Below are 13,959 nucleotides of genomic sequence, written 5' to 3' on the forward strand. Positions count from 1 at the left end.
TATTATATAGGGGGAGAGGGGACTGTACAGTGATATATGAGGCGGAATAACACAGCTCCCAGCACACACTGATATGTGGTATTATTATATAGGGGGAGAAGGGACCGTACAGTGATATATGAGGGGGAATAACACAGCTCCCAGCACACACTGATATGTGCTATTATTATTATATAGGGGAGAGGGGACTGTACAGTGATATATGAGGGGGAATAACACAGCTCCCAGCACACACTGATATGTGGTATTATTATTATATAGGGAGAGGGGACTGTACACTGATATGTGAGGGGGAATAACACAGCTCCCAGCACACACTGATTTGTGGTATTGCTATTATTTAGGGGGAGAAGGGACCGTACAGTGATATATGAGGGGGAATAACACAGCTCCCAGTACACACTGATATGTTCTATTATTATTATATTGGGGAGAGGGACTGTACAGTGATATATGAGGGGGAAGAACACAGCTCCCAGCACACACTGATATGTGGTATTATTATATAGGGGATTGGGGACTGTACAGTGATATATGAGGGGGAATAACACAGCTCCCAGCACACACTGATATGTGGTGTTATTATATAGGGGAGAGGGGACTGTACAGTGATATATGAGGGGGAATAACACAGCTCCCAGCACACACTATGTGGTATTATTATTATTATATAGGGGAGAGGGGACTGTACAGTGATATATGAGGGGGAATAACACAGCTCCCAGCACATACTGATATGTGGTATTATTATTATTATATAGGGTAGAGGGGACTGTACAGTGATATTTGAGGGGGAATAACACACACTGATATGTGGTATTATATAGGGGAGAGGGGACTGTACAGTGATATATGAGGGGGAATAACACAGCTCCCAGCACACACTGATATGTGGTATTATTATTATATAGGGGACAGGGGACGGTACAGTGATATATGAGGGAGAATAATACAGCTCCCAGCACACACTGATATATTCTATTATTATTATATAGGGGAGAAGGGACCGTACAGTGATATATGAGGGGGAATAACACAGCTCCCAGCACACACTGATATATGGTATTATTATTATATTGGGGAGAGCGGACTGTACAGGGATATATGAGGGGGAATAACACAGTTCCCAGCACACACTGGTATGTACTATTATTATTATATAGGGGAGAGGGGACTGTACAGTGATATATGAGGGGGAATAACACAGCTCCCAGCACACACTGATATATGCTATTATTATTATATAGGGGGAGAGGGGACTGTACAGTGATATATGAGGCGGAATAACACAGCTCCCAGCACACACTGATATGTGGTATTATTATATAGGGGGAGAAGGGACCGTACTGTGATATATGAGGGGGAATAACACAGCTCCCAGCACACACTGATATGTGCTATTATTATTATATAGGGGAGAGGGGACTGTACAGTGATATATGAGGGGGGAATAACACAGCTCCCAGCACACACTGATATGTGGTATTATTATTATATAGGGGAGAGGGGACTGTACAGTGATATATGAGGGGGAATAACACAGCTCCCAGCACACACTGATATGTGTTATTATTATAATTTAGGGGGAGGGGACTGTACAGTGATATATGAGGGGGAATAACACAGCTCCCAGCACACACTGATATGTGGTATTATTGTATAGGGGGAGAGGGGACTGTACAGTGATATATGAGGGGGAATAACACAGCTCCCAGTACACACTGATATGTGTTGTTATTATTATATAGGGGACTGTACAGTGATATGAGGGGGAATAACACAGCTCCCAGCTTACACTGATATGTGGTATTATTATATAGGGGGAGAAGGGACCGTACAGTGATATATGAGGGGGGATAACACAGCCCCCAGCACACACTGATATGTGGTATTGCTATTATATAGGGGAGAGGGGACTGTACAGTGATATATGAGGGGGAATAACACAGCTCCCAGCACACACTGATATGTGATATTATTATTATATAGGGTAGAGGGGACTGTATAGTGATATTTGAGGGGGAATAACACCGCTCCCAGCACACACTATGTGGTATTATTATATAGGGGAGAGGGGACTGTACAGTGATATATGAGGGGGAATAACACAGCTCCCAGCACACACTGATATGTGGTATTATTATTATATAGGGGAGAGGGGACTGTACAGTGATATATGAGGGGGAATAACACACACTGATATGTGGTATTATTATATAGGGGAGAGGGGACTGTACAGTGATATATGAGGGGGAATAACACAGCTCCCAGCACACACTATGTGGTATTATTATTATATATGGGAGAGGGGACCGTACAGTGATATATGAGGGGGAATAACAGCTCCCAGCACATACTGATATGTGGTGTTATTCTTATATAGGGGAGAGGGGACTGTACAGTGATATATGAGGGGGAATTACACAACTCCTAGCACATACTGATATGTGCTATTATTATTATATAGGGGAGAGGGGACTGTACAGTGATATATGAGGGGGAATAACAGCTCCCAGCACACACTGATATATGCTATTATTATTATATAGGGGGAGAAGGGACTGTACAGTGATATATGAGGCGGAATAACACAGCTCCCAGCACACACTTATATGTGGTATTATTATTATATAGGGGACAGGGGACCGTACAGTGATATATAAGGGGGAATAACACAGCTCCCAGCACACACTGATATATGCTATTATTATTATTATATAGGGGAGAGGGGACTGTACAGTGATATATGAGGGGGAATAACACAGCTCCCAGCACACACCTATATGTATTATTATTCTTATATAGGGGATAGGGGACAGTACAGTGATATGAGGGGGAATAACACAGCTCCCAGTACACACTGATATGTGGTATTATTATATAGGGGGGGAAGGGACCGTACAGTGATATATGAGGGGGAATAGCACAGCTCCCAGCACACACTGATATGTGGTATTATTCTTATATAGGGGAGAGGGGACTGTACAGTGATATATGAGGGGGAATAACACAGCTCCCAGCACACACTATGTGCTATTATTATTATATAGGGGAGAGGGGACTGTACATTGATATATGAGGGGGAATAACACAGCTCCCAGCACACACTGATATGTGGTATTATTATTATATAGGGGGACAGGGGACCGTACAGTGATATGAGGGGGAATAACACAGCTCCCAGTACACACTGATATGTTCTATTATTATATTGGGGAGAGGGGACTGTACAGTGATGTATGAGGGGGAATAACACAGCTACCAGCACACACTGATATGTGGTATTATTATATAGGGGACAGGGGACTGTACAGTGATATATGAGGGGGAATAACACAGCTCCCAGCACACACTGATATGTGGTATTATTATATAGGGGGCGAAGGGACCTTACAGTGATATATGAGGGGGAATAGCGCAGCTCCCAGCACACACTGATATGTGGTATTATTCTTATATAGGGGAGAGGGGACTGTACAGTGATATATGAGGGGGAATAACACAGCTCCCAGCACACACTATGTGCTATTATTATTATATAGGGGAGAGGGGACTGTACAGTGATATATGAGGGGGAATAATCCACACTGATATGTGGTATTATTATATAGGGGAGAGGGGACTGTACAGTGATATATGAGGGGGAATAACACAGCTTCCCAGCACACACTGATATTTGCTATTATTATTATTATTATATTGGGGGAGTGGGGACTGTACAGTGATATATGAGGGGCAATAACACTGCTCCCAGCACACACTGATATGTGGTATTATTCTTATATACGGGAGAGGGGGACTGTACAGTGATATATGAGGGGGGAATAACACAGCTCCCAGCACACACTATGTGCTATTATTATATAGGGGAGAGGGGGACTGTACAGTGATATTTGAGGGGGGAATAACACAGCTCCCAGCACACACTATGTGCTATTATTATATAGGGGAGAGGGGACTGTACAGTGATATATGATTGGGAATAACACACACTGATGTGTGGTATTATTATATAGGGAAGAGGGGATTGTACAGTGATATATGAGGGGGAATAACACAGCTCCCAGCACACACTGATATGTGCTATTATTATTATATAGGGGAGAGGGGACTGTACAGTGATATATGAGGGGGAATAACACAGCTCCCAGCACACACTGATATGTGGTATTATTATATAGGGGAGAGGGGACTGTACAGTGATATATGAGGGGGAATAACACAGCTCCCAGCACATACTGATATGTGTTATTATTATTATTATATAAGGGAGAGGGGACTGTACAGTGATATATGAGGGGGAATAACACAGCTCCCAGCACACACTGATATGTGCTATTATTATATAGGGGAGAGGGGGACTGTACAGTGATATATGAGGGGGAATAACACAGCTCCCAGCACACACTATGTGGTATTTATTATATAGGGGGAGAGGGGACTGTACAGTGATATATGAGGGGGAATAAATCATCTCCCAGCACACACTGATATGTGGTATTCTTCTTATATAGGGGACTGTAGTACAGTGATATATCAGGGGGAATAACACAGCTCCCAGCATACACTGATATGTGGTATTATTATATAGGGGGAGAAGGGACCGTACAGTGATATATGAGGGGGAATAGCACAGCTCCCGGCACACACTGATATATGCTATTATTATTATTATATAGGGGAGAGGGGACTGTACAGTGATATATGAGGGGGAATAACACAGCTCCCAGCACACACTGATTTGTGGTATTGCTATTATATAGTGGAGAGGGGACTGTACAGTGATATATGAGGGGGAATAACACAGCTCCCAGCACATACTGATATGTGCTATTATTATTATATAGGGGAGATGGGACTGTACAGTGATATGAGGGGGAATAACACACACTGATATGTGGTATTATTATATAGGGGAGAGGGGACTGTACAGTGATATATGAGGGGGAATAACACAGCTCCCAGCACACACTGATATGTGGTATTATTATTATATAGGGGAGAGGGGACTGTACAGTGATATATGAGGGGGAATAACACAGCTCCCAGCACATACTGATATGTGGTATTATTATTATATAGGGGAGAGTGGACTGTACAGTCATATATGAGGGGGAAGAACATAGCTCCCAGAACACACTGATATGTGGTATTATTATTATATAGGGTAGAGGGGACTGTACAGTGATATATGAGGGGGAATAACACAGCTCCCAGCACACACTATGTGGTATTATTATATAGGGTAGAGGGGACTGTACAGTGATATATGAGGGGGAATAACACAGCTCCCAGCACACACTGATATGTGGTATTATTCTTATATAGGGTAGAGGGGACTGTACAGTGATATATGAGGGGGAATAACACAAATCCCAGCACTTACTGATATGTGCTATTATTATTATATAGGGGAGAGGGGACTGTACAGTGATATATGAGGGGGAATAAGACAGCTCCCAGCACACACTGATATGTGCTATTATTATTATATAGGGGAGAGGGGACCGTACAGTGATATGAGGGGGAATAACACAGCTCCCAGCACACACTGATATATGGTATTATTATTATATTGGGGAGAGGGGACTGTACAGTGATATATGAGGGGGAATAACACAGCTCCCAGCACACGCTGATATGTGGTATTATTATATAGGGGAGAGGGGACTGTACAGTGATATATGAGGGGGAATAACACAGCTCCCAGCACACACTGGTATGTGGTATTTTTCTTATATAAGGGAGAGGTGACTGTACAGTGATATATGAGGGGGAATAACACAGTTCCCAGCACACACTGATATGTGCTATTATTATTATATAGGGGAGATGGGACTGTACAGTGATATGAGGGGGAATAACACACACTGATATGTGGTATTATTATATAGGGGAGAGGGGACTGTACAGTGATATATGAGGGGGAATAACACAGCTCCCAGCACACACTGATATGTGGTATTATTATTATATAGGGGAGAGGGGACTGTACAGTGATATATGAGGGGGAATAACACAGCTCCCAGCACATACTGATATGTGGTATTATTATTATATAGGGGAGAGTGGACTGTACAGTCATATATGAGGGGGAAGAACATAGCTCCCAGAACACACTGATATGTGGTATTATTATTATATAGGGTAGAGGGGACTGTACAGTGATATATGAGGGGGAATAACACAGCTCCCAGCACACACTATGTGGTATTATTATATAGGGTAGAGGGGACTGTACAGTGATATATGAGGGGGAATAACACAGCTCCCAGCACACACTGATATGTGGTATTATTCTTATATAGGGTAGAGGGGACTGTACAGTGATATATGAGGGGGAATAACACAAATCCCAGCACTTACTGATATGTGCTATTATTATTATATAGGGGAGAGGGGACTGTACAGTGATATATGAGGGGGAATAAGACAGCTCCCAGCACACACTGATATGTGCTATTATTATTATATAGGGGAGAGGGGACCGTACAGTGATATGAGGGGGAATAACACAGCTCCCAGCACACACTGATATATGGTATTATTATTATATTGGGGAGAGGGGACTGTACAGTGATATATGAGGGGGGAATAACACAGCTCCCAGCACACGCTGATATGTGGTATTATTATATAGGGGAGAGGGGACTGTACAGTGATATATGAGGGGGAATAACACAGCTCCCAGCACACACTGGTATGTGGTATTTTTCTTATATAAGGGAGAGGTGACTGTACAGTGATATATGAGGGGGAATAACACAGTTCCCAGCACACACTGATATGTGCTATTATTATTATATAGGGGAGAGGGACTGTACAGTCATATATGAGGGGGAAGAACACAGCTCCCAGAACACACTGATATGTGGTATTATTATTATATAGGGTAGAGGGGACTGTACAGTGATATATGAGGGGGAATAACACAGCTCCCAGCACACACTATGTGGTATTATTATATAGGGGGAGAGGGGACTGTACAGTGATATATGAGAGGGAATAACACAGCTCCCAGCACACACTGATATGTGGTATTATTATTATATAGGGGAAAGGGGACGGTACAGTGATATATGAGGGAGAATAATACAGCTCCCAGCACACACTGATATGTGCTATTATTATTATATAGGGGAGAGGGGACCGTACAGTGATATGAGGGGGAATAACACAGCTCCCAGCACACACTGATATATGGTATTATTATTATATTGGGTAGAGGGGACTGTACAGTGATATATGAGGGGGAATAACACAGCTCCCAGCACACACTGATATGTGGTATTATTATTATATAAGGGAGAGGTGACTGTACAGTGATATATGAGGGGGGATAGCACACGCTGATATGTGGTATTATTATATAGGGGAGAGGGGACTGTACAGTGATATATGAGGGGGAATAACACAGCTCCCAGTACACACTGATATGTTCTATTATTATTATATTGGTGAGAGGGACTGTACAGTGATATATGAGGGGGAATAACACAGCTCCCAGCACACACTGATATGTGGTATTATTATATAGGGGATTGGGGACTGTACAGTGATATATGAGGGGGAATAACACAGCTCCCAGCACACACTGATATGTGGTATTATTATATAGGGAAGAGGGGACTGTACAGTGATATATGAGGGGGAATAACACAGCTCCCAGCACACACTATGTGGTATTATTATTATTGTATAGGGGAGAGGGGACTGTACAGTGATATATGAGGGGGAATAACACAGCTCCCAGCACATACTGATATGTGGTATTATTATTATATAGGGTAGAGGGGACTGTACAGTGATATTTGAGGGGGAATAACACACACTGATATGTGGTATTATATAGGGGAGAGGGGACTGTACAGTGATATATGAGGGGGAATAACACAGCTCCCAGCACACACTGATATGTGGTATTATTATTATATAGGGGACAGGTGACGGTACAGTGATATATGAGGGAGAATAATACAGCTCCCAGCACACACTGATATGTTCTATTATTATTATATAGGGGAGAAGGGACCGTACAGTGATATATGAGGGGAATAACACAGCTCCCAGCACACACTGATATATGGTATTATTATTATATTGGGGAGAGCGGACTGTACAGGGATATATGAGGGGAATAACACAGCTCCCAGCACACACTGATATGTGGTATTATTATTATATAAGGGAGAGGTGACTGTACAGTGATATATGAGGGTGAATAACACAGTTCCCAGCACACACTGATATGTACTATTATTATTATATAGGGGAGAGGGGACTGTACAGTGATATATGAGGGGGAATAACACAGCTCCCAGCACACACTGATATATGCTATTATTATTATATAGGGGGAGAGGGGACTGTACAGTGATATATGAGGCAGAATAACACAGCTCCCAGCACACACTGATATGTGGTATTATTATATAGGGGGAGAAGGGACCGTACAGTGATATATGAGGGGGAATAACACAGCTCCCAGCACACACTGATATGTGCTATTATTATTATATAGGGGAGAGGGGACTGTACAGTGATATATGAGGGGGAATAACACAGCTCCCAGCACACACTGATATGTGGTATTATTATTATATAGGGAGTGGGGACTGTACACTGATATGTGAGGGGGAATAACACAGCTCCCAGCACACACTGATTTGTGGTATTGCTATTATTTAGGGGGAGAAGGTACCGTACAGTGATATATGAGGGGGAATAACACAGCTCCCAGTACACACTGATATGTTCTATTATTATTATATTGGGGAGAGGGACTGTACAGTGATATATGAGGGGGAATAACACAGCTCCCAGCACACACTGATATGTGGTATTATTATATAGGGGATTGGGGACTGTACAGTGATATATGAGGGGGGAATAACACAGCTCCCAGCACACACTGATATGTGGTATTATTATATAGGGGAGAGGGGACTGTACAGTGATATATGAGGGGGAATAACACAGCTCCCAGCACACACTATGTGGTATTATTATTATTATATAGGGGAGAGGGGACTGTACAGTGATATATGAGGGGGAATAACACAGCTCCCAGCACATACTGATATGTGGTATTATTATTATATAGGGGGAGAGGACTGTACAGTGATATTTGAGGGGAATAACACACACTGATATGTCGTATTATATAGGGGAGAGGGGACTGTACAGTGATATATGAGGGGGAATAACACAGATCCCAGCACACACTATGTGGTATTATTATTATATAGGGTGAGAGGGGACTGTACAGTGATATATGAGGGGGAATAACACAGCTCTCAGCACACACTGATATGTGGTATTATTCTTATATAGGGGAGAGGGGACTGTACAGTGATATATGAGGGGGAATAACACAGCTCCCAGCACATACTGATATGTGCTATTATTATTATATAGGGGGAGAGGGGACTGTACAGTGATATATGAGGGGGAATATCACACACTGATATGTGGTATTATTATATAGGGGATTGGGGACTGTACAGTGATATATGAGGGGGAATAACACAGCTCCCAGCACACACTGATATGTGGTATTATTATATAGGGGAGAGGGGACTGTACAGTGATATATGAGGGGGAATAACACAGCTCCCAGCACACACTATGTGGTATTATTATTATTATATAGGGGAGAGGGACTGTACAGTGATATATGAGGGGGAATAACACAGCTCCCAGCACATACTGATATGTGGTATTATTATTATATAGGGGAGAGGGGACTGTACAGTGATATTTGAGGGGGAATAACACACACTGATATGTGGTATTATATAGGGGAGAGGGGACTGTACAGTGATATATGAGGGGGAATAACACAGATCCCAGCACACACTATGTGGTATTATTATTATATAGGGTGAGAGGGGACTGTACAGTGATATATGAGGGGGAATAACACAGCTCCCAGCACACACTGATATGTGGTATTATTCTTATATAGGGGAGAGGGGACTGTACAGTGATATATGAGGGGGAATAACACAGCTCCCAGCACACACTGATATGTGCTATTATTATTATATAGGGGAGAGGGGGACTGTACAGTGATATATGAGGGGGAATATCACAGCTCCCAGCACACACTGATATGTGGTATTATTATTATATAGGGAGAGGGGACTGTACACTGATATGTGAGGGGGAATAACACAGCTCCCAGCACACACTGATTTGTGGTATTGCTATTATTTAGGGGGAGAAGGGACCGTACAGTGATATATGAGGGGGAATAACACAGCTCCCAGTACACACTGATATGTTCTATTATTATTATATTTGGAGAGGGACTGTACAGTGATATATGAGGGGGAATAACACAGCTCCCAGCACACACTGATATGTGGTATTATTATATAGGGGATTGGGGACTGTACAGTGATATATGAGGGGGAATAACACAGCTCCCAGCACACACTGATATGTGGTATTATTATATAGGGGAGAGGGGACTGTACAGTGATATATGAGGGGGAATAACACAGCTCCCAGCACACGCTATGTGGTATTATTATTATTATATAGGGGAGAGGGGACTGTACAGTGATATATGAGGGGGAATAACACAGCTCCCAGCACATACTGATATGTGGTATTATTATTATATAGGGGAGAGGGGACTGTACAGTGATATTTGAGGGGGAATAACACAGCTCCCAGCACACACTGATATGTGGTATTATTATTATATAGGGGAGAGGGGACTGTACAGTGATATATGAGGGGGAGTAACACAGCTCCCAGCACACACTGATATGTGGTATTATTATTATATAGGGGAGAGGGGACTGTACAGTGATATATGAGGGGGAATAACACAGCTCCCAGCACACACTGATATGTGGTATTATTATTATATAGGGGAGAGGGGACCGTACAGTGATATATGAGGGGGAATAACACAGCTCCCAGCACACTGATATGTGCTATTATTATTATATAGGGGCAGAGTGGACTGTACAGTGATATATGAGGGGGAATAACACAGCTCCTAGCACACACTGATATGTGCTATTATTATATAGGGAGAGGGGACTGTACATTGATATTTGAGGGGGAATAACACAGCTCCCAGCACACACTGATTTGTGCTATTATTATTATTATATAGGGGAGAGGGGACTGTACAGTGATATATGAGGTGACTGCTGGGAATGGGACATTATACAGTAACACCAGGGGATGTGTCTGGGTGATGACTGGACAGGTGACTGCTGGGAATGGGACGTTATACAGTAACACCAGGAGATGTGTCTGGGTGATGTCTGGAGAGGTGACTGCTGGGAATGGGACATTATACAGTAACACCAGGGGATGTGTCTGGGTGAGGAATGGAGAGGTTACTGCTGGGTATGGGACATTATACGGTAACACCAGGGGATGTGTCTGGGTGATGACTGGATAGGTGACTGCTGGAAAGGGACATTATACAGTAACACCGGGGGATGTGTCTGGGTGATGACTGGAGAGGTGACTGCTGGGAATGGGACATTATACAGCAGGGGTCTTCAACCCTGGCCCTCCAGCTGCTGTGGAACTACACATCCCAGCATGCACTGCCATAGATTTAGCATGCTGTTATATCAAAAACGTGGCAGTGCATGCTGGGATATGTAGTTCTACAGCAGCTGGAGGGCCAAGGTTGAAGACCCCTTTTATATAGTAACACCAGGGGATGTGTCTGGGTAATGACTGGAGAGGTGACTGCTGGGAATGGGACATGATACAGTAACACCAGGGGATGTGTCTGGGTGATGACTGGGGAGGTGACTACTGGGAATGGGACATTATATAGTAACACCAGGGGATGTGTCTGATTGATGACTGGAAGTGACTGCTGGGAATAGGACATTATACAGTAACACCGGGGATGTGTCTGGGTGATGACTGGGGAAGTGACTGCTGGGAATAGGACATTATACAGTAACACCGGGGGATGTGTCTGGGTGATGACTGACAGGTGATTGCTGGGAATGAACCTTATACAGTAACACCAGGGGATGTGTCTGGGTGATGACTGGATAGGTGACTGCTGGGAAGGGGACATTACACAGTAACACCAGGGGATGTGTCTGGGTGATGACTGGAGAGGTGACTGCTGGGAATGGGACATTATACTGTAACACCAGGGATGTGTCTGGGTAATGACTATCATTGTGTGTGTGTCAGGTTCCTATAAGGTGTCAGGATGTCACTGTCTATGTCTCCATGCAGGAGGGGGATTATATAGAGGAACACAGGGGTCTGTACAAGGACATGATGATGGAGAATCACCGGACCCTCACATCACTGGGTAAGAGGAGACTATCTTGTATTTGTTGGGGGGATCAGGTATGGGGGCCCCCTATATACACACATCACCTGATAATCACATGTATACAATGTACTCACTCACTGTGTGTCTCCTACAGATGGACTCAGTAACAGAAATACACCAGAGAGATGTCCCCGTCCTCTTTATTCACAGGATCGTACAGAGGAGAATCACAGGATCCCACAGGAACATCAGGTAGAGAATCTGTGTGTGTTTTATGTACTTAAATTATATTGTGTAATCTCCATTGTTGAAAAGAAACATCACTAATTTTTTTTATTGTTTAATGTATTAATAAGGTTGATGTTCTGACTGATATTAAAGCAGAAGATATAGACGGAGAAGAAGAGACGTATGTGACTGATATAAAGGCAGAAGATATAAAGGGAGAAGAAGAGACGTATGTGACTGATATAAAGGCAGAAGATATAAAGGGAGAAGAAGAGACGTATGTGACTAATATTAAGGCAGAAGATACAGAGGCAGAAGAAGAGACGTATGTGACTGATATAAAGGCAGAAGATATAGAGGGAGAAGAGACGTATGTGACTGATATAAAGGCAGAAGATATAGAGGGAGAAGAAGAGACGTATGTGACTGATATAAAGGCAGAAGATACAGAGGAAAAAGAAGAGACGTATGTGACTGATATAATTGCAGAAGATATAGAGGGAGAAGAAGAGACGTATGTGAGGGGTGATAAGTGGTGTAAGGTGGAGGAAATCCCTACAGATATCATCACTGGTGAGTAATAAACACTTGTTACACAATAGTCGCATATTCCTCTTGTTCAAGTCACTACAGCAATCTCTTATCCTACACCCTCCTCTGTCAGTTCAAGCTGATCAGATAAATGTAATCAACCCTTATTAGACTCCTATTCCCCTAATCCTATCATGTCACTGTGTATTACCAGCCCAGAGATCTGACCTGTCTCCTCCCCACACTCTCTGGTGTATCTCATACATTGTATTACATCACACATACCCGTATATCCATGTTATTACATCATACACACCCTTATATCCATGTTATCCTTCACCCATTGTATTACATCACACACCCTTATATCCATGTTATTCTCACACATTGTATTACATCACACACCCCTTATATCCATGTTATTCTCACCCATTGTATTACATCACACACCCTTATATCCATGTTATTCTCACCCATTGTATTACATCTCACACACCCTTATATCCATGTTATTGTCACCCATTGTATTACATCACACACCCTTATATCCATGTTATCCTCACCCATTGTATTACATCACACACACCCTTATATCCATGTTATTCTCACACATTGTATTACATCACACACACCCTTATATCCATGTTATCCTCACCCATTGTATTACATCACACACCCTTATATCCATGTTATTCTCACCCATTGTATTACATCACACACACCCTTATATCCATGTTATTCTCACACATTGTATTACATCACACACCACCCTTATATCCATGTTATCCTCACCCATTGTATTACATCACACACCCTTATATCCATGTTATCCTCACCCATTATATTACATCACAACACCCTTATATCCATGTTATTCTCACCCATTGTATTACATCACACACACCCTTATATCCATGTTA

At 42.7% G+C, this 13,959-nt stretch overlaps 1 protein-coding gene across 1 annotated transcript in view; it reads left to right on the forward strand.

Moving 5' to 3' along the window:
- The window catches only part of LOC148439553 (uncharacterized), a gene marked incomplete at its 3' end in the record, with an annotated part of 56,813 nt that extends 43,732 nt beyond the window's left edge, over nucleotides 1-13,081 (forward strand). The window contains exons 2-4 of the mRNA XM_088464609.1: nucleotides 12,238-12,316; nucleotides 12,435-12,532; nucleotides 12,637-13,081. Of these exons, the coding sequence (XP_088320735.1) occupies nucleotides 12,280-12,316; nucleotides 12,435-12,532; nucleotides 12,637-13,081 (580 nt within the window). The remainder of the gene's footprint in view (nucleotides 1-12,237; nucleotides 12,317-12,434; nucleotides 12,533-12,636) is intronic.
- Between the last annotated feature and the right edge of the window lie 878 nt (nucleotides 13,082-13,959).

The sequence above is a fragment of the Taudactylus pleione genome, unplaced genomic scaffold (genome assembly GCF_031769625.1).
Source record: "Taudactylus pleione unplaced genomic scaffold, aTauple2 ptg001716l, whole genome shotgun sequence".
NCBI classification, from domain to species: domain Eukaryota; kingdom Metazoa; phylum Chordata; class Amphibia; order Anura; family Myobatrachidae; genus Taudactylus; species Taudactylus pleione.